Raw genomic sequence first — 27,581 nt, 5'->3', positions numbered from 1 at the left:
GTCGCCATTTGATCTTTAACATTTAAATTTATCACAAGTCATCTTCTTTGAACACAAGAAGCAATATCTAATAGCGTTAACCGGTGTTGGTGAAGTTATCGATCAAACATTGAAGCGTTGATTCTACGTAAAGTGCGTACGCGGCCCCACGTTGGGCGCCAGTTTATAGAATAAATTTTTATAAGACTACTTTTTTTAAACAAAACAGATATTTTGACTGTCCATCCAAAAAAACAGATCTTGAAATTAACAAGTGAAAGTAAAATGAAAATAAGACTAAAGATCACCTACAAAATTCAGTGAGCTCTAAGCTTAATGGCCGACAGAGCACAATGGCAACTGGTCAAATAAAACTCGATATAAATAATAATCTTCTTTGTTCAATTCTTTAGACTATAATAGAATATTTTAGTATCAACACCTCATATATTAAATTGTAAATAAAATTGTGGTTAATAAGTAATAGTTAATGGTTACGTTTAATTCCTCATTCCAAATTCGAGATAATAAATTAATAACGACTTAATCATATTTTTAAAAAGTCTGTTCTAATAAGATTTTCGTGAATAATGTTATCGTTTGAATTTACGTGTTTGATGTGTTTTTGTATGTGGATGAGTTTGTTCTCGAGAAGTGAAGCCGAAGTGTTCACTGCAATATCAGACGTTGAACCTTTAATAGAAACACATCAGAGAATAATAAACGATGTGAATGAGTATATCGCGGCTGAGGAAACGCGGCTGTCCACGTTGAAAAAGTAGGTTGTGTTATAAAGCATTAAGTACCTTTATTTTGGAGACAATACCTAAAACATCATAAAATACTTTGAATTGTATTTCATAACCCCATTATTTTTCTGAGCGACAGAGGGGCTAACATATTGATTAATTGTGCGCTTCAGGCGATTAAAACTCTACAAAGAAGAGCATGAAATGGCAATGGCGGACATTCCAAACTATTTGGCCAATCCCATCAACGCATTTACTCTTATAAAAAGGCTGACTAAAGATTTGGAGAAAATAAGACAACTTTCTCAAATTGGAACAGGTAAGTTTCTAGGAGTTCACCAACTTTTTATGAGTTCATAGCCATAATCCCCATTTATAGCGATATTTCTGCGACCAACTAAATTTCACGCGGGCGGAGCCGCGGGCAAAAGCCGGTCTGGTACAAGATATTTATTCGTATTATTCATACTTGTATGTTTATTCACGTTTACAAACCAAATAAGTTAAATGCAATGTTTGACAGAAAATTCAAACATTATCGCAAAAACTCATGAGGATTTGAAGTATCCCGTATTAGAAGATCTGACAGGCGCTGCTGAAGCACTGACGCGACTTCAAGAAACATATGAACTTAATGTTCAGGATTTATCAGAGGGGCTGTTGAACGGCGTGGTTTACAGGCAAGTATTTATTTGATAATTTATTTCCAAAAATAAATTGCAACAAGTTTCAAGCTTGTTGCACACGTACCACAACCTCAAATCGTGGACGTACGCTAATTTGTATTAGAATTGATAGTTTAATCACACGGACCACATTTAGCCGTCACTATCGGCCACCCGCAGCCACGTTGCAACCACAACGTAACCACCAGCGAAACCATGACAATCCAACCACATCCACATTTTGTAGAGACCATAACCCAACCGCTAGAAGCCGCAGCGACACTATCCACACGTAACAACTTCACAGCTTGACCACTTTATGTCGCAAATGGTGTGGAGTGGGTGTGGTACGTGTGAAACAAGCCTTATTGAGACTACCTAAGGCAACAATATTGTCTCTTCATGTAGCTACCTACACTTACTTTAATTTTAGTTTAGGCTATTAGCTAGCCTAGAATAATTTCTACTATTAGGTAAGTAGGTACCGGAAAACGCAGCGTGGGACGTCCACCTACCAGGTGGACCGACGACATCGTAAAGGTAGCAGGGAAGCGCTGGACGCAGGCCGCTACCAATCGATCAACATGGAAAGCATTAGGGGAGGCCTATGTTCAGCAGTGGACGTCCTATGGCTGAAATGATGAGGTAGGTAGTTACCTACCTACATAATATTAAAGACGTTTATAAAGACTGTGTATTGTCGAAAGACATCTATTTATGTAAGTAAGTACTTCTAGCCAGATTACCTGAACTGAAATACGATTTATTTTACGAAGAAAAGCTATAAGTACCTAGGTATCACGTTTTTAAAAATCTTCCTCGCTATGGTGGCACATAAAGAGTTCAGTCATATGCATGTCATGCATTAGATCTACTTATTCATGAATTTTTTTTTATATATGACATGAAATAATTTAAGAAAATAATATTCGTTTTTATTATTAGTAAACCGATGTCGGCGGGCGACTGCTTCGAGATAGGTAAAGCCCTGTATGAAGTGCAAGACTACACTAATTCGCTAGCCTGGATGACAGAGGCGCTACGGAAATACTCGGAAAAGGACGAACTTAGCGACTACAGAGTGATCGACTACATGGAATATATTGCACTCTCGCATTATTACCTCGGTTTGTGTCTACTTTTTTACAATTTTTTAAGTTCGTTTGACTGAATCGAGCGAAAAACAGTATTCAGAACGCGTTGCTGTCATTGAAAAACAATCAACCAAACTTGTGTTATGTGGCTCTTATAAAACGATATGGCCTGTTATGGCCTGAAAAATATTTTTATTTATAGGCGATACCAAAAGTGCTTTGCACTGGACTGAGCGGATTGTGGAGCTGGATCCAGAATACCAGCATGGTCCCGGGAACATTAAACTCTACCAGAAAATTATCGCTGAAAAGGAAGCTAAGGAGCTGAACGGGGTGAGCATTTGATTATTCCTGAAAGTTACAACAACTAAATTTTTAAAATACGGTGTGGAAAAGCACTTTTACACGTCACGTAAAGGTTGCCTTCTTTTTGTTCTTTGTGTGTACGATGGACGTTTAACAATGAGTCTAAGTTACAATGCTTTTTTAAAATAACCAAATAAAATCAAAGCTAAAAAAATCCTGCCTAAAGTTAGCTACCTATTATATTTTCGGTTTATGTTATTCTGATGGCTTAAGTTATTTCTATTTAATAATTTTTCATTAGGAAGTTGTAGAAAAACAAACACCAAAATCGCCAGTGTTCGATGATGAATACGAAAAAGAGCTGCAGATTTATAAAGTTCTATGTCGCGGTGAGCTGCAAGTTCCTGGTGTAATATCCAGAAGGTTAGAATGATACGTTGATAGATTTAATTTTATATCAAGTAACGACGTAAGTGTAAAAATATAACATTTTTTACTGTCACACTTTGACGACGGTTTCAAGCTCAATACTGAGGCTGTTTTTCAGCATAAATGTTGAGTCTGAGTTGACCTACCTTTGGTGCTTGGATTCACAAAATTCTAAAAGAAATGCCAATTTCCAGATGTGAATAAAGTTTTTCTCTATCCAGATTAAAATGCAGATACCTGACGGAAAACCACCCATTCCTGAAGCTAGCCCCAATCAAGATGGAGTATCTTTACTTGCAACCTGACGTCATCGTGTTTCATGACGTCATGAGTGACGACGAAATAGATTTCATAAAAGCTACTGCTCAGCCTAGGGTGAGAAATGTTACTAAAGTGTTTATAACATTTGGGGAAATAAATAAATAATTTATTTTATATCTTCTGATTAAAAAAGGCCAACAAAGCAATTTATATTTTTCGAACGTTTTTAAGACAACGTGGTTATAAAAAACTTTTACTATTGGATCAATGGGGACATAAGAATCTGTTGACCCATCATATTGGTTGTATTAGTAGCATTTTTTGATATAACCAAACAAACTGTACAAATAAAAACAAGACTAGCCTACTTTGTGCAGCAACACCTTTTTTTACAAATTGTACCCAGCAACATTCAAACTTATACAAAGTTCCCTCACAGTTCCAGCGAGCAGGCACCAAAAGTGGCGAAAATGGTGCCCCGGCCCCCTCTAAGTACCGGATCGGCAAGGTAGCGTGGCTTGAAGATAGAGAGTCGCCGGTAATCGCTCGCGTGTCGCAGCGCGTAGCCGACATGACCGGCCTAAGCATGGTCACGGCCGAGGACCTGCAAGTGGTCAACTACGGCATCGGGGGATATTATGTGGCGCACTACGACTTTTCTACAGTGAGTTGGGATAACGCTTTAGGGCAGTGGTTCCTAACCTGGGGGTAATTACCCCCGCAGGGGTAAAACGGAAATTCTAGAGGGGTAACACGGGATGGCACGAAAAAGTATTAAAATAGCAATAAACAAAATAATAGTACGGTACAGGCCGCGCCAAACTTATTTAGCAAAAAATTGCATGGTGGGGGTAAATTTGGCCGTCGTAAAATGTATCGTATGCCTTATTTATTATTATCATTATAATTTAATATAATGAGACGCATTTTTTTACAGAAACAAGATTTTATCGAGTACGACCCTAATGGAGATAGAATCGCTACTGTATTGTTTTATGTAAGTTTTTTTTTCGTCAAACCCATACGTAAGACTCGTTTAATAATAAAATACGTGCCTTGTCTGACCTGAAACCCTGCTCTCAACTTACCAGATGTCAGACGTGGCGCAAGGAGGCGCGACAGTATTTCCGAAGCTGGGACTCAGTGTGTTCCCCGAGAAAGGCGCGGCGGCGTTCTGGCTAAACCTACACCCGTCCGGCGAGGGAGACCTGGCCACGCGACACGCCGCCTGCCCTGTGCTGCGAGGCTCCAAGTGGGGTAAGACCTGCCTTATTACTAAACTCTTATTTCTTTCCATTTTCATTATAATTCTTGCAACTCACGAATTCGAGTGAGCTTTAGGTACTTGTGTGCACATAACGATAGTGTAATGTCTATCAAAACTTTTGAAAACGAACAGTAAAGAGCCACCACACATGTAAAAGCTCACTCGCTTTCGTGAATTGCAACAACTATAATCGATTACTCGTTCAAATACATATAGGATGGGGGAACATCTGATTAGACAATCGCAAAGCAACTGCCAAAGGAAACGTAAAGTATACCTAACGCATACCAAATCGTCTATCTAGTGAAATAGTTCCCCAAATGCGGTAATAATAGCGCTATGGCTAATATGGCTTGCGTGACGAAAATCTCCCGCACCTTAAATTTATGCGAGCTATCCGAACACCCAATGAATATGAGCCACTAAGGCCAAGCCGCACTTGAGCGGCGCTGCGCGGCGCGGCATACAGCGTCACATTATACAGGCATCCTTTTAAACGAAGACTCTACTCATGGTACATAGTACATTTCCTGAATATGAGACAAATCCAATGAGTTAAATTTCAAAAATTAAAATTTTGTACAGACGACAGCACATCAAACTTAACACTGTGGCATCTTATTTCGATGTAGGTGTTATTCTGCAACAAAAATGTATAATCTGAAGTGCTGTACTGTACAACGTTCTAAACTCTTTCTAAGAGCACACTAATAGGTACATACAAATAAATAGTAAAATTAAGACAAAAAAACTCATTGGATTTGTCTTATATTCAGAGAATGTACCATGTATCATGAGTAGACTCTTAGTTTTAAAGGATGCCAACGATTTAAAAGTCTATAATTGCTCAAATGGGTTCTGACCTCTATAGCACCAATAGCCACAACAATAGCGCTGTAAACAAGGACTATAAGAGTTGTACCTCAATAAATTGTTTGCCTCCTGTCACATAAAAAAATTGCTTAAACGAACCTGCAGAAGGTCATAAATTAAAATAGGTTGGGAAATGAGTTGGGAAAACACGATAATATAAGGAAAACTGCTTATATCTTGAAAAGTCACAGCAATAATAAAATAACTCCTATTACAATAAAATAACTTAAGTGCCTATAAGTTTTTTAAGAGCTTTTGCTTCGGAATAGGGAATGCAAATCTCGCGAGATTGGTGCTCAAGTGAGATCCCGCGAGTTTATGAATAACATTACTGCAAGATCTCGCTCATTTCGAGATCTCGCGAGAACGAGATTACATTCCCTACTTCGGAACATTTCTGCGAGAAAACTCTAGCTATCAATATTAATAGAAATTCATAATTTTCCATTACCATTCTGATTTAATATATTACTTGTTTACAGTCTCAAACAAATGGATCCACGAGCGCTCACAAGAGTTCTTGAAGCCTTGTACCCTGGAGTACCAAGAGGAAGGAATCCTCCGCAAGCTTCCAAAACCTATTCCAACGAGTCACAGATAATATAACAAAATATATTAACAGTACGTAATATGCTACTAACTAATAACTAAATTATTTTATTTTATTTATTATGAATTCATACAGGTAGCATAATGAGTCTTACTTAATTAAAAATAACAATAAACACTTGATACTAATGCAATACTTTGCCTCATAGTTATTTGTTCAGCCGTTATAAGAAAGTAAGTGATAGGTAGGTAGGTACGTCAATTAACATAAAAAAGCAATTTACGGATAGCAAATGTTTGCAAAACACAATTTCAGGACAAGGGTAAGTCGGACTCGCGTACTAAGTTTTCTATACAAACTTGTAATGAATTGAATGAATTAATTAATATTTTAGAGCAAAAAATTATTTTAAAAAACTGTCATTTTTGGTCTCTTTTTAGTATTTGTTGCTAAGTGGCAACAGAAAATAAGTACTTACTTAGGTACATCATCTATGAAAATTTCAAATGTCTAATAGGCCAGAAGAATTAAATGGCTTCATTGGTTGCCCATTAACACTCTCCTAGGTTTTCGACTTCGACGGAGTTGTGCTTAAGTTGTGGGGCCCTCGAAAGGGGCGTTTTTTCGGTTTTCCGGTTATACCGCGTAAAGGACTTACCTTATCGAAAAGCGGTCTTCATGGCGGTTGAAGGGCACTTAAGCCTGCATTCAATAAGACCAAATTCATATGTTTTGAACAAACCGTTCTCGTGTTTATCTTCGACAAAGTAGAAAATGCACGTATAATTAATAACCCTCTCTACGTCAAATAGCTCGTCACCCGCAGGCTCCCAAGCCTTATAAAGGGCCGTCTTAACCAGCGTATTCCTGTCAAGGCTCGCGAGTTGGATTCGATCATCAATCCCTATTTTTTAAGTGACCCCTATGATGACAAAATTCCTATTAAGTGTTACCATAGGGGTCACTTAAAAATTAGGGATTGATGCTGAAAACGGGCAAAAGTCTAGTTTTGCAGTTTTACAAACAAGGCTATGCTTTTAATAATAAATACTTGATTTTAATATCGTTGAGAAATTAAGATAGTCAAGTGAACACGAATCTTACGTGGCTAGAATCATATTATTTAGATAATCATCTACATAATATAAACTAAATTTAACTAAAATCTCAATTTTTATATCTTCAATCTGTCTTCAATCTGCTTCAGTGAACGTTGTGCGGAGAGCAATTTAAGACAACAAAAACGTTACATATAGAATTATCTGTATACTGTACATAACATTCCTGTTGTTTATACATTACCCTAAGTCTTCTTTGTTCACGTTTGTTGGTTCTTCGAACAGAAGTGCTGTTTGGTAGAATACTCCAGAACAAACAAAGTAAGTACATGCATGTCCCAACTTAGCATTGCACACTACTGTGTTTGCTATGAAACACTCTTAGACTGCTCCTCTTGTCTTGAATTCTTCGTTTCGAATGCCAAACTAGACTGCATACTAAGTACCTACTTATACTTATCGAAATTATGATTGTAGGTACTACAAAAGATCCTTAAAAATGGATACAAACATCCATACTACATACATACATCCTATACTCTTTCACGCAAAAACTACTGAACAGATTTTGATGAAACTTTACAGTATTATTGTTTATAACACAGAATAACATATACTTAGGCTATAATTTATGATGATCAATCACAAAACTAAATTTACGCGGGTGAAGCCGCGGGCAATTAAGTCTTTCCGAACGGATTTGCGTTTACCTACCCTTAAATTATAATTAGTATTACATGAGTTGCTAAAACGCTACTCCATAGATTTTCTATGGCAAAGGACCCCACTAATCTAGTTAGCGAACTCAATTGTCCAACTTTTATCGATTTCAAAGCTGCTGAAAATCTAATTTTACGGTAAATTGAAAACCCACCAGGGTTTTCAGTGTGCTTACCATGAGTTTACGTTACGTGTGCTCGCTAGCGACTGCGTAAAAAAATGACATCAATTGTATGACATATTGTGCAGCGCCCCTAGCGGCTACTTTCAAGAAACAAAATCTCCATAGAGATTTTTGACGTTTTCGCTAGCGAGCACACCTAACGTAAACTCATGGTAGGTACACAGGGCTTGATGAAGTGTTTTGAATTGTGTCCTCTAAGACAAAATTACTCTTTTACGTTTATGTTAAGTAAATCTACTTATAAAAGTTGAAAGCTCGACCATTGAAGTTGTAATTGGAATTGGAAGAACCTAGAAAGTTTTAGCCTAGGCCGCTGACCATCGACTTTTAGTTGGCCGATAGTTGGACCCGATTCTAATTTGTATGAAGTATCGGCCGATACCAATTCGGTGTAATGTGCGCACTTTCATACATCTCCGTCCTACTGATTAACAGCCCGACCGACTATCGGCCAACTAAAAGTCTGCGCCTAGGCTAATACAATATTGGACAAATATTTTCTAATAACTAAGCGACGATATAGGACCGATATTGAGTCTTATCACGTTGTGCATTGGGTTAACCTTCGGTGTTGCATTTCATGCAGAATAATAGCGCTTTGTTATAAGGTCAGTCGTTGCTGGAAATGGCTTCTCGTGTTGCCTGAATGCATTCCGTTTTCACGGAAAAGCGTCGGTTTCAAACATTTACTTGAATAAACGCTATTTCAGGAGATCGGAACATTATATGTCTGTGAATGGAATGATAATGTTTCTAGTATGTTTAATTATATTAGAGAAGTCAATTTAAGTGTCTTCGTTCACCTCGTTCATTATAGAAGTCTAACTTATTTAATGCACACACTGTATGCTCTATTTTACAGCTATAAATATTTTAAATCATTTTAATATTTTTCTTCACACTTTCTTCAAGCCAAATGGGCTACTGCCATCTAATCAATTTTATACCAACTTTTAATTAGACTGCTGCACTTATTCAAAAAATACTCAGAGAAGAATTTATTAACTCTATATTATTATGTCTAAAGTCGTCTCAGGTTCGAATCTCACAAGACTTAAATAACCGAATGGTTCTAACTGTCGCACCAATTACAATTTTAGTATTAGCACATAATAAGTAATAAAAGTGAGACGAGTTTGAGACTGAATAGATAGGTACTAAATTAATATAGATATTATTATGTCCTTTACACAAGCATATTATCGATATAAACATGTATGACCCCATAAAATAAATTATCTTTGCCATCGTACCAACATTTACCCTAAGCGGGATTCGATCCTGAAGCTATAAGCGTAAAGCGGTGTAAAATGTTTCTGTGACTATTATCGACGTTTAGTACATAATGCACGGTTAACTACATTTACTGACACTGAACACAAATCAGTAAAAAAAGAATGCCCTAAAATTTTATTTTTTAATTTTGAGTATTTTATTTTATCGACAATCGGTTAAACACAATTATTGTTACACATGCACATCACTTGTTGGCGATGGCGACGGAGACTTTTTACTTTTTATTCTATTTTTAAATATCTATTGCAATCTTTAAAATTATATAAGCATTTATAATATTGTCTAAAATGGTGTATGTCTTGTTGGTGTTAATAAATAAATAAATAAATAAATAAATTATTTTTGACACTTTTGTAAAAAGCTGACGCCCACTAGATTTATTCCAATTGCGCCTGTTGAACGTGCGAGACAAAATTGGTTTATTCCAATTTGAACCTACTGCAAAACAAAATTTACTAAAAACTTAGTTTGCTTTCTATGGGAGTCTCTTGTTTATCTGAAACTAGCTTTTTCCCGCGGCTTCACCCGCGTGAAATTTTGTTTGTCATAGATCGTCATAAATTATAGCCTATTTGTTATTCTGGGTTATAAACAATAATACTGTAAAGTTTCATCAAAATCCGTTCAGTAGTTTTTGCGTGGAAGAGTAACAAAAATCCAGACATCCAGACATCCAAACTTTCGCATTTAATATAGGTATTGTTTCCTACTTTTATCTCTGTGATAGGTATGGCAATGATGCAAAGTAACATCCTGTATCTGGGGGCACGGCAGTGCCCCCGCCAAGTCGAGCGCGAAGCAAACACTGCCGTACCATCCTTTACTGGAACCATTTCGCCGCATTTTCAGGCCCCAATTTGAGAACCTCTGGATAAGACCAGAACACAGAAATTTTCGTCATCTAGTAAGCTATAATCATATACTTAAAATCCAAAATTTCAAGTCTGTAGGTCATTTAGTTCCGAAGTTAAGCGAAAGCAAAGTTTCGCATTTACGACACTCACTCACTCACTCACTCACTGATGATCATCAAAATAGAACTAGTACTTCCCATAAACTCAGAGAGCTGAAATTTGGTACAGAGTTAGGGTTTAATGGCCACATAAAGGGAAAACTATAAAAACTAGGAAAATCGAAGATCTGTAGTAACACCACTTTCATAATCAATACTACTCCGGCACCGTGGTGTTCGCCTGTATCGCTCACCGCTAGATGGCGCTAGCACTAGCAAACGGTGTCCAGATTTTTTTCCTTTCTAGAGAAAGTCGTCAATTAAGTTGAATGTTGTGTAATTTGCATTTCGTTGATTTCGTTTATTATATTGTAAGGTTCGCTAAGGTTATGTTATTAAAACAATTCTGATTCGTTGTCCATTTTAAAGGTCGTTGAGTTTATTTGTGTTTAATATCGTAAAAAAAATGTCGATAAAACGACGACGTTAAATAATTTTGCCACGTTCTACAAAAAGAAGTGAAATCCCACCAAAAACATTCTGTAAAAAACTAGCCAAGTCTCGATGGAGCTGCTTGTTTATCTCTAAAAAGTAATGAAATCTAGACAAAGTCGTGCCAAGTCTATGGTTCCTTACTGCGATTTCTTTATTATTATAGTTAATGTTGTGTGACTTGGCCGTTGAACAATCTTTATTAAGATAATCATACATAAGTATTATAAATACGCAGCTTTACTAAAGCTACAATTGACTGGTTATCGTTTTCCAAGTGGCAATTTTCCATCGTCAATGGGTAGCGGTTCTGACGACAGATTGGTGCAATGGTGTCATGGAGCACCTGGTTTTGTCACCCTTCAACGGCCAAGTCACACAACATTAACTATAATAATAAAGAAATCGCAGTAAGGAACCATAGACTTGGCACGACTTTGTCTAGATTTCATTACTTTTTAGAGATAAACAAGCAGCTCCATCGAGACTTGGCTAGTTTTTTACAGAATGTTTTTGGTGGGTAACTAATTTACAAGTCAAAAGGTAGTAGTCTTTTTTCACGGCAATCCAGTTTTGCAAATGTTAAAAAACAAAATTCTATAAAGAATTCTCCAAAAAAAAAACAGTTCCTGCAAAAATCGGGATGGTCGTGGGAAAGAGCCCTAGGCTTACTTAGATAGTGTTTTGTTAGTGAAAGAATGTATCCTGAAAAAATATACTTACTAAAATACTTTTACGCTAACCAATGTAATGAAACCAATTCAGATAATTATAGTTCTTGCAACTCACAAAAGGCGAGTGAGCTTTACTTACTTGTGTGTGTACGTGTACAAGTACCTAAGTACATAATGATAGTGTAATATCTATCAAAACTTTTGAAAAAACGAACAGTATCGAGCCACCAAATATGTAGGTAAAGCTCACTCGCCTTCGTGAATTGCAATATCTAAGTATACCAAAAGTAAAGTTTTTGTAGCCCCAGGAAAAGCCAAGCTACTTATGGGACCTACTTAATTAAATAAATAATTAAAAATTAAATCCTAATTCAAAAATTCGTAACAGAGATTTCAGAGCTTAGTGCCGATTATCCACAGGGCAAAACGGTCAAGGGAGAATTACGTTAAGTCAAGTCACGATGTTTTTCTATTATGCCTGTAAATCTATTAGGACAGCGTCACGTGACTTGAACACTTTCAGCTAAAGAAATAAACGAGACTTGCTTGGAATGCACATTTGAACAATTTAGGCTGGGTTGCACCATCTTACTTTGACTGTAACAAACGTCAAAAATCTGTCAAAATCCATACAAAAACCACCGGTTATCGTTATAGTTACTGTCAAAGTTTGGTGGTGCAACTCAGCCTTAGTCCTTAAAATTCTTCTTGAAGTCATTTAAATGTTTTTCAATAGCACCTTAGGTATAATTAACTAACAACATCACAATATGTATATTTTACCTATACCTACACTCACTCTACTTACAAATACATGAAATACTTTGACATTATAAAACAGCTATGTGAATAAAGAATAGCTAGTGAATTATAATTATCTTTCATACAGAGTCTGAAGACTCAGGTGCGTTACTTTTCCTCAAGTTGTCCACTTGAAATCTAACATAAATGATGGTTAAGCAAATCCTAAACGTAAACCAATACATTGAACTAGCGTTACGTTGTTTCATATTCCAAAGGATGACTGGTAGAGTATGCAGAAATTATGTAAGAACACAAATTGTTTACAGATTACCCTTGTAAAATAATGCTGTAGGTACTTGATCCATCAGTTTCAATTCATTCAAAAATTGACGGTAATCTCTACCATCGAAAAACTAATGCGTAGACCTGAAATTAAGGAGAGCGTAGGTCATATTGACCCATAGTCATACCTTCATAAGTCCATCTTGAAGTCTGTTTCGCTTCTATCTTCACTGTTTTCAGATAGTAAATAATTATTAAATTAGATTTATTTATCACTGGTTAATTAACACTGTCACTTTCGATCCAGCCAAGAGCTGGTGGCAAACTGGTGGTGATCCGAGTGGTTCGCTACTGGCCAACGCAACCGGAGCCGGACTGTAAACATCCACTCAATGGAATCCCTGCACAGCTGACCGCCTGGCAACGTTATGTTACATAAAGATAATGATGTGACCACCGTGCAGGGTGACAAATATAGGCTTGTTGCAAATCGTCGCTTAAGTTCTATAACCACGTAAGTCATTTTTTGGCGGTTTTGGCATGTTGATGCCATTCGCTAGAGAATCGAAAGACGCGTCGTTTCGTCTAAGTCGTTTCCTGAAAGTTGCTAAAAATGACTTACGTGGTGATAGAACTTAAACGACGAAATGACGACTTAAGGTTTTTGTTGTAAAATAGCGCCTACTGCAACCTAATAAGGTATACTTACTATAGTGTTTACCTTGAGGAGCCGTTGTCCGTGTTTGAGATAATGTAATAATTATTATGAGCGTCGGGTTCGTTATCTATTACGGTCGAAAAAGTAACATCCAAACTCCTTTTCTGTTTGATTTCGGGACTTGACGAAACGATCACGTGAATTAGTCACGATTTATTGTAACCCAGAATAACATATAGGCTATAATTTATGACGATATGTGACAAACTAAATTTCACCCGGGTGAAGCCGCGGGCAAAAGCTAGTTAATCATATTATAAAACTAAAAACGATAAATAGTACAAATTGACTCAAAAATCTCACTAAGACGAATAATCTCACAACAAATCCACTGCGATTCGCATACTTTTAAATAAGTATAAAAATGCTCTACAGTCCTACATTGTAGAATACATTTTCAATATTGTTAATTGCAATGAATAAAACGAAAAAATTGAAAAAATAGTCATTTGACTCTACATTTGTAGAGTTCAAATTGATACTGTGTATGAGCCTTATTATTGGTAGTCTACATTGAAAATGTTTTCCCGTAATTTGCATACGTACTTACATACAGCACGCGCTAAAATTTTGTTTTTCAACTTAAGAATCCTCGGAATGATTAAACAGGACGGGATGGGTGCTTGGAAATGTTGATTTTTTCGTTTCGATGTGTGTGACACGCGACAAGTTTACATAACATTTCCTCTGAAATGTACTGATGATGTTGTGCCACTTTGTTCTACATTCGCGATTCGATGACCAACAAGCAGGTATGTTATATTTTTTACGAATAAATACTTAAGCCCGATTTAATAAGTATTAACCACCAATAGAATAGATACTGGGAATCTTTCAAACAATAATTCCTGTCCATGAACTGTCTATGTCTTTAACTTGAATACCTAAACCTATATTTGATTGCAGACTGAAATATAGTTCAGCTTCACTAAGACAGCTTAATCCCCGATTAAATCGATATTTATCGTACAAAGACAATTTATTTACAATTTTGTTTGGGGTCCATTGGTTGGCGCAAATTATTTTTAAAGTCTGGCTCTCTACATTTTTAAAAATAGCGGCCATCGCGCATCGCTCTGAATTATTGATTTGTTATCAAAACTAGAGCCAGACATCCAGTTTGTTTTGTTGATTTGTCCTTGATCTAGGACCTAAACAAGGTTGTGGTCCTGCCTCACAAGGTGACCTCCATTTTTTCAATTTTTTCTTTCTCGTTAACCTTGGGACAAGATTAAATACCGCTAGAATAAACTTGTGCGTTAATAAACGCCCGTATTCACAAACATTACTATAAGATCTCACAGTGCGCATGGACGCACAGGGTGACACACGAACCAATCACAGAGCTCTATTCAACGCTGTGCACCTTTGCCGCTTCACTTATGCAAGGAATCGTTTGTGAATACGGGCGTAAGTATCCTAGTCCTAGGTCTTTGTTTAGGGTAAAACTAAACCTGAATCTTCTTTTATATAGGTAAGATTGCACTTTAATGAAAAAACCTTTTCATTTCATCAATTAAGTAGGTACAATTAAGTATTTCATGCTCGATATGAGTAGGTTTAATCTGTCGTATCGAATTGTATACCTTTAAACCTTTATCTGCAAACTGTGCACAAAAATAGCAATAAAATAATATTATATTCTATTAAATCATCCAGTTACTTTATCTATCACTGTATGCTGGAGTCACCATACGATCCCAATGCATTAGAACCTACCCTACACTTATTGCTTCTCTCCTACACGTGCTTATTAAAGGTTCAAATATTGCCCAGTGGGAAATAAATCGAGTCTTAAATAGCTGTAGCTTTTCGTAGTAAGGAGTCGTAGTCGTAGCTAACTACATACTAACCTACTATAATTAATACTATCCTTTCGCGAACAGCAAATGCAATATTGTAAAGTTGGCTGAAATGAGTCAAAGGTTAAGTGAAACATGGTGCTAAATAAAACAACAATAATTTATTGACCATTTATTGTTTCACAGATTATAATCACATCAAAAGTAAAAACATCATGATTACTTATTTGGCATTGATTTTGTTAAAGAGATTCTCATCGACATAAATATTAAATTTAAAAATTCTCTACTTGTAACATTTATGTTATATATTTTAAACATCCAAAGTAAATACTGTTAAACATTTAACACATAATATCCTATAATACTAATAACTATTAGAGTCGGGGAACACAACACCAACGTCGGAACAGTCAGTAAATTAAGTATTACTAAGGTATTAGAAAGTAGTTTGTCAAGGTTAATAACACAAACAAAAACCAAGCCTGCCTCGCTATACCCTGTATACATCTCACAACAATATCCATTATATCCTCCATTTCATTTAAAATAATATAATACTTATAGTAAGATAAATAGTTATAAAATAGGATTCAAAAATATAATCTTCGAAACATCATAGAGATTCCTTAATAGTTTCTAACATATTGTTCTACAGCAGAAATGTTTAATCAGACTCATAAGTTTATCAGGAATGTGCAGAGCTTACGGCTAGGGGGCTACACAAGTGTCAAACACTACGTCACACTAACCGGGGCGTCTACGTCGATCTTACGCTAACAACAGAATAAATGTTACTTATCATTAAACATCAAACACTGAAAATTTCAAAAGTAGATACCGAGTTACATTCGAGTTACGTTCTGAGCTGACCTGATGAATATTGTGCCGTATTACAACTAATTACTTACTAAACATTAATTACGCTTATTTAAGATTTAAAAACATCAATAAGTTTAATGGCATTTGATATAACAGCCTGGTATAAGTATATCACAATAATATTATTGTGACAAGGAAGGTACATTGTTTATATAATTTTTGACACCGATATCGAAAATTACATAAGTACGTTTAAATAATAATGCAAGAGGTCAGGGCACAAATAACCTCTTAGCAATAATAACAAAACAAAAGCGAAGAAAGTACGCCCCTGAATCAACATAAGTAGGATGGGAGAAAGTCGCAACTGTTTTATGAAATTTAGATTTCATAGTTGCGGAATTTGGAGATGACTTCAGACGGGGGCTCCTGGTTGCCTCCGCCCCAGCGTCCCCAGAGAGCGGCGCCACCCTCGGAGGCGCGGCGAGCGGCGGAGTTGCTTGGGCCGAGGCTGGAGGGCCCGGAGGCTTTACCTGGCTCGCCCTCCAGCATGCGATCCTTGGTGTTCGGCTTGGACCAGTGCATGGACTGCTGCACGTGGTCCTTCATGCCCAGCCACTGCTTGTAGCCCATGGCGATGCCGCTCTGACGCCACTTGTCGTAGAGAGCGCGCTTGCCCGGGTCGCACAGCGTCTCCTTAGCGTCCTGAGGGTAAGATTTCATTGTTATTTTGAGGGTTGAAATTCGCCGAGGATACTTAAACTATATAAATGATAGGAGACTTGAGACCTAAGACTTACTATACAACGCAATAACAAACTGTGAGTCTTAAACTTTTTAAGATGTCTGGAAGAGATCGCTTTTGGAATTAAGTCCGCTATTGTACTCTACTGTTATATGGATATTACTCTTAAAAATATATGTTGCTGCGAATTAAAACACCGACCTTCAATTTCTGGAATATAGCTTCAGCATCTTTATCGCCGTTGTTCTTGTCGGGATGGTGCTGCAAGGCCAGAATCTTGTACTCGGCGGTGATCTGCTCAATCTGCAAACAATTCACGGCTTAATTAACACCCAGAATCATAAATAATCTTAGTAAATTCCCTCGCGCAACTTCGAAGAACGGCCAACTCAATGTTAGTGACGCACTAAGTGACACAAACAGGTAAAATAATTACAACGGGGCTTTCCTAAATGATAGAGCTCAAATGCAGGTTTAACTCAAGCATTCGCGTTCACACTTAATTTAAGAAAAAGAAAGGTTGTAATGTAGGTCAACTCTAGGGCCTCGAAAATATTAAGGTCACTGGGCAATCGATACAGATTTTTTAAATCAAGTTTAATGTTTATTGCATTTTATAGTTAGCTTAAAGTTAGAAATAATGGCAAAATTTAACACTCACAGTAGAATTCTCATCACACCCCAGCAGTGCGTAGTAGTCGTCGTCCGGGTTCCGTTGATAATTTAGTATTTCATCCACCCCCGTCATTGTCACGACCCTCCCTTGCAAAACCCCAACAGATACTAACGCTAAGCGTGTGTGTGTTTTGTGTAGTATTCTAATTCATTCTCTTTCATTCATTCGCATTAAGCGCACAGAGACAAACTGGTTCATTCATTCAGTTAGTGCTGCTGGTAGTTATAATAATGAGGATTATTAATAATTGTGACTATTATTATAACTTGCCTAATAGTTGTTAAGAGCTTGTAATCTAATGCTGCTATTGAACATTTTAAATATTATGTATCTAGCTATATGGTGCATCTATTTTTATCTCGTCCTTACTTAATGTAGAGTCGACAACAAGTTATGTTTTTCAATCTACTGGAACGTATATTAAATGAAATACATAAATGTTATGTGAAGTACTAAGCCCGTCAGTACACTTTCAAGTGTTGGATTGTTAATAAAATTAACTAATTAGTACTTATTATAATTATTGTTATTATTAGTCTTTATAATATTTCTAAAGAAAATAATAGAGACCTAGATGTTTTTCAACTTATGCGTTTACTAAAAGAAGTAATGCAATTCCTCTTTAGCTAGACTTACTTGATATTTAGTTAATAATCTCTCCTTTTAGTGCAATAATAGAGTCAACTTCTCTCAACCCTAGCATAGTAGAAGTGATGTTAATTATGATAACGAGACCAAAATTATACCTATATTTGCACACTAACAACGTGCAATAAAATAGTAGTTACAACACTATGAGCGAATGAGCGAATGGGTATTATCGTTCGATCAATAAAGACCGCCCGTTCAGAAACAGACATTAAAGCTAAACCTATGTAGAGTTAAAATCAATGACAAATTCTTATAATATACGTTAGTTTAATAAGCTAAAGCATTCTCGTTATTTAAACTAGCGTAAATGTATCGTGTTACTGTGCATCAACAATTAAAATGTCTTTAAAAATGAAAAATGTAGAGACGCACCATTTCTGAACGAAAACGCAAGCGAGTAACATCGATCGATGGCTACAACGCGCCTCTGGCGGTCAATTTGAACACAAGGTTACAGTGTCTCTACTACGCATTCGCTTCATTTTGCAGAATTTATTCAACTTTATGATTTTTGTATGATATGTAAAGTTGTTTTTTTTTTTCGGAAATTATTATCATAATTTTTGTTTATTTCACCAAAAACAAATTTAATTCACCGTACTTTCACGGTTTATGTAGAGTCGCTTAATTAGTACAGTGAAATTATTAACGCTGTGATTGTACTCTCGAATTCGTGAGATTTTTACAAATTTTGCTTTTTGTTATGGAACTCTACAAAGAGTAGAATATAAGTGCCGCAATAAATAGATGCCTGAATACTTTATCATACGAGTACGTCATTATTACAATATTTACGAGAAACACAATGCTTACTGTGAAATTTCACAATGTAGAGTCGCTCATAAAATGCAATAAATAATGAGTTATTAAATAGGTATGTTTATTATTTATTTATAAGGAAGAATTAAGTTGGAATATTTACTAACAATTACCCAAAGCATAATTTAACAAGAAGATCATAATACTTATCATAATTTTTATGTGTGCGACTTCGATGTTGAATCTTATCAGTGAAAATACTTATCACTTACTTAGTTTAATGTAACTAATGTAAGTAAATAGGCACTCTAAGTAGGCCGTTTTGTTGTCTCCTATAGGTACAGTCTCTTCAGAAATCGGCTCTCGAGCATACGCTCGGATACCCGAAGGCTGACGACATTGCATATTCCGTGCATGCTCTAGACATTGGCGTCCCAACACGCTTTTGCATCAAAAATAGCTCAGAAGTCGCGCTGGTCGCAAGTTCACGAGACTCTGCGGCCTCTCCGGAGAGCGCGCGCGTCGGTCGCCTGCGCGTGCGTTCGTCGACAATAGTGCAGCCATGTTTTGGTGTTGTAGAGGTCGTTAGTGGCTGTCAACGAACTAGACCCCGCAAGATCCACCATCTTTGGCAGCGGAAGTATCGGCGGATGTCCCGGCGATGGGTGAGCGCTGGCATATGAATGCCTAACAACAATACCTCCGAGCTACGTTCCCACATTTCCTATTCGAGCCGTGTCTTCGCCGAAAGTTTGTCAACCTCTAATTTTTTGTTGAGATTCATTTAATTGCTTCAGGGGTGCGCTGGAGTTGTGTTTCTAATCTCTAATGCCTTGTTTTACATTTCTCCGAGGCGATGGGTGAATCTTTGGTGGTGGTTTATGGAACTAACACTTTGAAGTACACTGACATTGTTTTTATTAAAAGTGTGTACTTAGGTAATGGTTGAACATCCAAAAGTTAATTTTAAAAGTTTAACATAATTTTATACCTACCTACGTGTAAACAAACACCGGCCACTACTAGGTATACTATTACTATGAATACTAGGTCTATCTGCAGAACTACCGTGTAACACTTTACCTACTACTACTACACCTATTTTTATCTTTTATCTACTCCGAAGGTGTGTCATTCATTTCATTATTGCGTCGGTGGGTGGAGGTCAAAATAAAAATAAGGTTTATTTTCTTCATTAATATATTGTGATTAATAATGAAGAACGCTCCTGAAAAAACGCAACTTTTTCTTATGAAATCATTTATAATTGAATAAAATATTTTACATATCTGCTTGGCATGTTAACCTTAGATGTCGTTATTTTTAAGTTTTCTTATTTACGAAATCTTAGGTTAAATTATTTGTGAAATGTTTAGATCTATTGTGTCAGAAAGGAATTTAATGTAATACGTACCTACCTACAGACAACGATATAACCAAAACGATGTAATTTAATACAGAATCTAATAAAAGGGCGAATGCCGCGAGCGACAGATATTAAAAGCACTCGAGATTGTAATAATGTTTATTATTACTGAAAACTCTGCAGAATAAACACTTTATTTTTTCATATCGTATATCAACTGTAATTAATACCTTATATACCTACTTAGTTACTTACCTACACCTATACATACATATATACTTAAATTTTATTGAGAAAGAATACAAACAGTAATTTATTAAAAGCACCTAGTGCTTTAAATATTTAAGGCCTAAAATAATGTTGTTTTTCAGTCATTAAATGTACCTATTCTACTTATATTAATATTTTATAGCGACTTTAGGGGAATAAAAGAAGATAAAAACTCGTTCCCCACTCATTGTTTTTGCGTAAAGCTTTATGAACCCACAATAAGGCTTTGATCCTCTTAAAGGAAACAAAAATATGAAAAGTAGGTGCTTACTTGTACCTTTTTATTTCAGTCGTATCCTATATTTACTCGTACTTATCTGTTTTAAGACTATACCTACTTATCACGTAATGGGACGGGTGCCCTCTTAGACGCATAACATTTTTCATCATAATTTAGTTTGGTATAACAGTATTTGCATAAAGTTTTTTCGCATAAACTTTGATATGCATAGTTTTCTAAATGCATAATGGTTTCTTAGGCATAATAATAACTTTCTCTAATTTTCAATACCATAATTTAAATAATCATAAATGTAAAGAACATAATTTTTATATACATAAAGTTTGTTTTTAATAAAATACTATAAACATAATTTAATTATTTATAACATTTAAAGTCATAAATATTGTCTATAAGAGCAACCAACATTGAAGAGTAAATAATTATGTATTTGTGATGTTGCGAACGATCCTCCTTCCACCTTTATACTCTTTCGGCCTATAGATTTGCAAAAACTAAATTCTCTGTATCATTGTCATTTTTGTTCTTAATTTTTGACCTGTTTCTTAGAAAACATAAGCTCGTGAAACTACATTCTGTTTGATCTTGAATCCCTCTTATCTATTATAACGCACATATTATACAGTCCACATTTCTTTTACAACATTAAGCTTGCCTGGTCTGAAATTATGTTGATCCCGACTGGCCGTGGTCTCTTCCACGTGGTACTAGTCTGCCCTATACTAGAGTGTAATTTAAAAGCCGGAGGCGCGGAGGGAGTGCGGTCCTCGCTCGCTGTAACATATATCCGGCAGCCGTGCGAGCTGGAGCGGCTGAGGCTGGTCGCCGAAGGCGACCAGCAAGCCGAAGCTGCGGAAGCGAGCATGGTATGCCGGGTATATGTTACGCCAGAGCGGAAGGACCGCACTTCCCGCAGCGCCGGAGATAAGGCAATCCTAATGCTTGCTTGCATGCTTGCTTGCTTGCATGCTTGCTTGCTTGCATGCTTGCTTGCTTGCATGCATGCTTCCTTGCTGCTTGCTTGCATGCTTGCTTGCTGCTTGCTTGCATGCTTGCGTGCTTGCGTGCTTGCTGCATGCTTGCTGCTTGCTTGCATGCTTGCTTGCTGCTTGCTTGCTGCTTGCTTGCTGCTTGCTTGCTGCTTGCTTGCAGGCTTGCTTGTTTGCATCCTTGCTTGCATGCATGCTTACATGCTTCCTTGCTGTTTGATTGCATGCTTGCTGCTTGCTTGCATGCTTGCTTGTCTATTTATATTTGTTAACTTATAACATTTTTATATTTCATATTTGTTAAAATTATGGTATTTTGTATATTATGAATGGTAATATTTATGGCATTGGTTTAGATGCCAATAAATGTTATACCTAGAAATCGTTATTAAAAAAACAAGTATACAGAAAAAATATATACTAAAATATTATTATAATAAAAGTGGTTATGGCAAAAAAAATATGCCTTATGAATTATTCTGTATGAACGTTATGCGAAATGATGAGTATGCCAAAAAACTTTATGCACTCTTAAATTATGACAATATTTTTTATGCAACCGAATATGGACCCTAATGGGACAACTCATCTAGAAATACTCGTAAGTAGGTTTGCTATGACTCGATCTCTAACGACAACACCTAGGTATGTTTGTACATGAATGATCAAAGCCAGGTGATCAAAGTGGAATAGACCGTTTCAAAGACACACCTATGAAATAAATGTAGTTAGTAATTTCTTAAGAGAGTTACCAATTTTATAGACAGGGTGGACTTATAATACCTATGTAGGCAGTCACATTCCGGTGGATTTAGTCCAAATCAAGCAACTTTTTCAGTGACAATTCTACGATTTCTACAATTCTCAAACTGTATTCCATTAACCTGATAATTAGTGTGCAGATCGTATGCGCACGAGCATGGCAGGGAGCTACGCGCAGCTTACAGTTATTCGCGCCAAAGGTTCCACCTCAAATAAGGCTGCAATCAAATGTTTATTATTCATTGTTTTCGTGCCCCCATAAACTAACGAAGCCAATCATTATGCTAATTTTATATCTAATCATTAAGTAGTGCTAGAGAAACGTATTCTTACGATACAAACAATGTTGATTACAAGCGACGTCAAAACGTTATGTGGTTAGAAACTATTTATTTACTACAAAGTACCTACATAAGTAATGTAATGCAGTGTGAAAACTTTCACGCATTCAAATAACAATGCATTTGGAAGTTTTCTACGACTAAATTATCTAATTAACCTAATGAAATAGATAGTAGCAATACTATTAACAAAATATATTAGGTTTTAATAATTCAAAGACTAAAGGCATACCTACTGTGCTAAAGGCTCTTACTCCGAAACTCGTTCAAATCTGGGGGCACGGCAGTGCCCCCGCCAAGTCGAGCGCGAAGCAAACACTGCCGTACCATCCTTTACTGGAACCATTTCGCCGCATTTTCAGGCCCCTATTTGAGAACCTCTGGATAAGACCAGAACACAGAAATTTTCGTCATCTAGTAAGCTATAATCACATACTTAAAATCCAAAATTTCAAGTCTGTAGGTCATTTAGTTCCGAAGTTAAGCGAAAGCAAAGTTTCGCATTTACGACACTCACTCACTCACTGATGATCATCAAAATAGAAATAGTACTTCCCATAAACTCAGAGAGCTGAAATTTGGTACAGAGTTAGGGTTTAATGGCCACATAAAGGGAAAACTATAAAAACTAGGAAAATCGAAGATCTGGAGTAACACCACATTCATAATCAATACTACTCCGGCACCGTGGTGTTCGCCTGTATCGCTCACCGCTAGATGGCGCTAGCACTAGCAAGCGGTGTCCAGATTTTTTTCTTTTCTAGAGAAAGTCATCGATTAAGTTGAATGTTGTGTAATTTGCATTTCGTTGATTTCGTTTATTATATTATAAGGTTCGCTAAGGTTATGTTATTAAAACAATTCTGATTCGTTGTCCATTTTAAAGGTTGAGTTGAGTTGAGTTTATTTGTGTTTAATATCGTAAAAAAAATGACGATAAAACGACGACGTTAAATAATTTTGCCACATTCTACAAAAAGAAGTGAAATCCCACCAAAAACATTCTGTAAAAAACTAGCCAAGTCTCGATGGAGCTGCTTGTTTATCTCTAAAAAGTAATGAAATCTAGACAAAGTCGTGCCAAGTCTATGGTTCCTTACTGCGATTTCTTTATTATTATAGTTAATGTTGTGTGACTTGGCCGTTGAACAATCTTTATTAAGATAATCATACATAAGTATTATAAATACGCAGCTTTACTAAACCTACAATTGACTGGTTATTGTTGAATCAACGTTTTCCCAGTGGCAATTTTCCATCGTCAATGGGTAGCGATTCTGGCGACAGATTGGTGCAATGCAGCAATGGTGTCATGGAGCACCTGGTTTTGTCACCCTTCAACGGCCAAGTCACACAAAATTAACTATAATAATAAAGAAATCGCAGTAAGGAACCTAGACTTGGCACGACTTTGTCTAGATTTCATTACTTTTTAGAGATAAACAAGCAGCTCCATCGAGACTTGGCTAGTTTTTTACAGAATGTTTTTGGTGGGATACATATTTACTTAAATCAATCACAGAACCGAGAGTATAGAATGTATGTTATGTTTAGTTTTGAATTTATTTATTTTAAGGACAACCAACAAAGCATATAGGTACACCTTATCTAATATAGTTGCCTTATTTAGGTTGCCACAATATGCATATAAGTGTAATAGAAGGCAAACATTTCATTTCGTAATACACCGACGACCTAACAGGAAGTTATCTGAGAAACCAAATATTATTCTTTATGACCTAATTCCGAACACAGGTAAGGTGTTTACAAATCCTAATTTGAAAGGCGTGAGTCGATAATCCACTTCGTCATACACCGTCTGTATCTGTTGATACAGTTGGGCGATGAACTTTGTATTTGAAATTAAACAGAAGATCTATTTTGAAAGCTCTCTGGAAATCATCATCATTACCTACTTGTAAAAGTAATAAAGTTTGGAATAATTAAAAACTAGGTAATCTTTAATATTTATATTCAAAACAAGGCAGTTAGCATGGATGTTTCATTACTACAAGAACTAGCAGAAAAGTAATGAACAGTGAATAAATTTTTCACCTTACGCTCATAGCGAAATGGCCAAGCCACATATTTTGACTAAGCTGGAGAGTTTGTGAAGTTAGGCCTTGCATAGTTAGGGCGTGTAGAGTTTTTAAGTGACCCCTACACATAACAGGAATTTTGCGTTCAAAGTGATCACTTAAAAATTAGGGATTGATGGTGAAATCGGGCATAAGATAACTCTACACGCCCTAAACTCTGCAAATCCTAACTTCACAAACTTTACACCTTAGTCAAATAAGTATGTGACTTATTGGCTCTACATCAGCAGATCTGATTTGACGGTGCGAGCCTTATGGTCTTTTCTTGGCAACATTTAACATGGAAATGTTTTTAGTGGGTTATTCTTTTAGCTTCCCATGACTTAAGGCAATGTAATTTAACTGGTCTCAAGCAATACGTACTCTTTAATTTAAAGTTCCGTCGTGTATTAATTACATAAATGCACAATGCACATATCATGTTTCTGTAATTAAGGAACAATGACTTTAGTTAACTTTCAGTTAATTGATTTGAAGGATTTTGACCCCGTCTAAAGATTATCAATTCAACGAGGGTTTTGGCATTAAATACAAATATCTATTTATGTTCGATTGACGTAATGGCCGCTTATTATACATACTAAGATGGGTATTATTGTCCGCTGGGACGGCGGACGACGGCTTAGATACAATTGGCCGTTTCCGTTACCGTCGGTTCAATTTGCTCTATCTTCCCGTGGTCTGTGGTGCACTATACACTAGAGTGCAAGTAAGTAGATACCTCTTATTTATTAGATACACATTCCCTAACTTAATATCCAGGACTAGTGTAGGACTCCGGCAAAAGAATAGATTAGTTGTTCTAATAATAACCCATGGACCTATAAAAAAAGGCGGACGGAACTCGCGCTACAACAAAACTGTGACGCAAAATTTTGGCGTTTGTCTATTGTGTGAGTGAATTTAGGGATGCCATGTTAGCCAAAACATTTTACCCATTTATTTTAAGAAAAACATAGATCGGCAGATGTTACTTGGAAATGTAGACAGAATTATTCCGTGCCATTTTAAAAGGATGAAAGGTGAATGCGTTGAGGTAGGCGCGAAATTTTCAATGTTCAAATTTTCTTACATTGTTTGCAAGTCAGTGTGTCAGGGTATGTAGTTATGTACATAATGTTGATCAAAAATGATTCACGCAGTTACAAATTACGAATCTTGTGTACATTATAATCATAATCTTATGCATCATCAATATATTATTATTATCTCTGATAGATTTTTTTTAACATACAACCTGACACTGACTTGAAATCAATGTAAGAAAATTTGAATTTTGCAGTTCCACATTTTTGGGAAGGATCAAATTTGCCTATGAAAATATATCCCATTAAAACACAATTATTATGATAAATTATTTTATTTCCATAGTATATTTCGTAATAAATAACTAAAAAGTCCTAAAATTATTATTAATTTCCCATATTTCGGGTAATTTTCCCACGTAAATAACTGAGAACACTGGTCTTTGACGTATTATTTTTTCGAGTGAATGACGTTTGATTTCAATTAATTTCAATATTTTAATGTCGGGAAATAAGTGATTGGATTATTATTTTGCCTGTGAAATGTGATTCCTTAATTTTTGTTTGTTCGAACAGAACGGTTTTTACACAATTTCATCACACAAGACATGTCGTATTCGTGTTGTTTTTTCGCTGCTTAAATGTGTCAACTGTGTGAAGTTTGCACTCGAAGTGGTGTAACAGGGTGTGAATGTGTGCGTGCCGGGCTGTACGTACAGGCAAGCTGGTGTATCCTAATGTCACAGTATTTTGTTGATGAGAATCCGTCCGACTTTTTTATAGGTCCATGTAATAACCTACCTGTTTAGTAGAGCTTTAAAGTTACAAATACTGTTTTTCCTAAAATCATTAAAACTATAAAGCTTCGTTTTACTTACTCTTCATTTACCCTACAAAAACATTCGCTATTCAGCTTCACCTCACTTACTTTGCTCTTAAACTTAACACAGATCCTTTATTAATACATCATGTAAGGGATTAAAATAAAATAATAAGTAAGGAGTACATGACTAACGAGGGATTTTAATCAACGTGCGGTGAGCGTGCCCGCGAAAATAAACCAAATGCATTCCGGGAATGTCGCACGGGTTTTGACCTGCAACTCCTTTTTATCCCTTACTTTTTATTACAACCTTTTTACACAAAATAAAATTAAATGAACTTCAACTGGGACGCTCGTGTCCTGCATCTTGCTTGATGGAGTGATGATCCACCCAAAGTTATTTTTTAAAACCTAAGAGTTACCTAATGAGTAATCACTTCATTGTTCATGACTAAATACTTTCTCATCGTTTCTGGAGCTTATCTATTATTCTTTAATGTGTTTAATATTGATATAAGCTTGTTAATAGAAAAAAATAATTGCCTCGAACCGCTAGTCGTTTACAATTAACGATTTGATTAAAGTCCGTTATAAAATAACTTGTAGAGCCTATAGTATGAATCTCTAGCTTTATAAGTACAGGCTTATTTGTACCTCATTATCGGTCGTAATCATTTATAAATATTCAACCAGGACGTAGAGTAGAGGCAGTCCTTGGAATCATGGTTTATTTATATTCATAAAACAATATAATTGACAAGTCCGGCAGTCGGCGTTGGCGCCGCTCTGAAAAGCGCTTTTTATATTTCCCACCAGTTGACGTGTCCACAAATTGAATGATTTATTTGATTTTTCAGTATTTTTCAGTCTAAAGTAAAGTAAAGCAGTCAAAAGTAGGTAAAGCAAGTATTATGTAC

General features: G+C 36.1%; 3 protein-coding genes across 3 annotated transcripts in view; 2 read left to right on the top strand and 1 right to left on the bottom strand.

Annotated features, from left to right (window-relative positions):
- The first annotated feature begins 409 nt into the window (after nucleotides 1–409).
- Nucleotides 410–6,526, top strand: LOC135072607 (prolyl 4-hydroxylase subunit alpha-1-like). The gene is made up of 11 exons (XM_063966600.1): nucleotides 410–757; nucleotides 902–1,047; nucleotides 1,252–1,408; nucleotides 2,339–2,520; nucleotides 2,690–2,820; nucleotides 3,095–3,216; nucleotides 3,444–3,597; nucleotides 3,923–4,147; nucleotides 4,421–4,480; nucleotides 4,575–4,740; nucleotides 6,106–6,526. Exons 1-11 carry the CDS (start codon nucleotides 570–572, stop codon nucleotides 6,222–6,224), a joined length of 1,650 nt encoding a protein of 549 aa, XP_063822670.1. The 5' UTR covers nucleotides 410–569; the 3' UTR covers nucleotides 6,225–6,526.
- An 8,728-nt stretch (nucleotides 6,527–15,254) lies between these two features.
- Nucleotides 15,255–17,461, bottom strand: LOC135072956 (J domain-containing protein). Its single transcript, XM_063966963.1, has 3 exons — nucleotides 17,324–17,461; nucleotides 16,864–16,965; nucleotides 15,255–16,622 (listed from the first exon to the last, which is right to left on the bottom strand). Exons 1-3 carry the CDS (start codon nucleotides 17,408–17,410, stop codon nucleotides 16,299–16,301), a joined length of 513 nt encoding a protein of 170 aa, XP_063823033.1. The 5' UTR covers nucleotides 17,411–17,461; the 3' UTR covers nucleotides 15,255–16,298.
- A 1,780-nt stretch (nucleotides 17,462–19,241) lies between these two features.
- LOC135072602 (phosphoinositide 3-kinase adapter protein 1) overlaps nucleotides 19,242–27,581 on the top strand; it is a 33,125-nt gene continuing 24,785 nt past the window's right edge. The window contains exon 1 of the mRNA XM_063966591.1: nucleotides 19,242–19,413. Within this exon, the coding sequence (XP_063822661.1) occupies nucleotides 19,410–19,413 (4 nt within the window). The 5' untranslated portion in view covers nucleotides 19,242–19,409. The remainder of the gene's footprint in view (nucleotides 19,414–27,581) is intronic.

This window comes from Ostrinia nubilalis, chromosome 6 (genome assembly GCF_963855985.1).
Source record: "Ostrinia nubilalis chromosome 6, ilOstNubi1.1, whole genome shotgun sequence".
Lineage (NCBI taxonomy): Eukaryota > Metazoa > Arthropoda > Insecta > Lepidoptera > Crambidae > Ostrinia > Ostrinia nubilalis.
The sequence above is the reverse complement of the archived record's forward strand: the minus strand, read 5'-3'. Positions and strand labels throughout refer to the sequence as shown.

Coding starts and splice junctions, on each gene's coding strand:
- LOC135072607 (XM_063966600.1), top strand. CDS start 570: ATGTTATCGTTTGAATTTACGTGTTTGATGTGTTTTTGTATGTGGATG. Junction 1,048..1,251: donor ACTTTCTCAAATTGGAACAG/GTAAGTTTCTAG, acceptor AATGTTTGACAG/AAAATTCAAACATTATCGCA. Junction 3,598..3,922: donor AAGCTACTGCTCAGCCTAGG/GTGAGAAATGTT, acceptor GTTCCCTCACAG/TTCCAGCGAGCAGGCACCAA.
- LOC135072956 (XM_063966963.1), bottom strand. CDS start 17,410: ATGACGGGGGTGGATGAAATACTAAATTATCAACGGAACCCGGACGAC. Junction 16,966..17,323: donor GGTGTGATGAGAATTCTACT/GTGAGTGTTAAA, acceptor AATTGTTTGCAG/ATTGAGCAGATCACCGCCGA. Junction 16,623..16,863: donor CTATATTCCAGAAATTGAAG/GTCGGTGTTTTA, acceptor TCTTACCCTCAG/GACGCTAAGGAGACGCTGTG.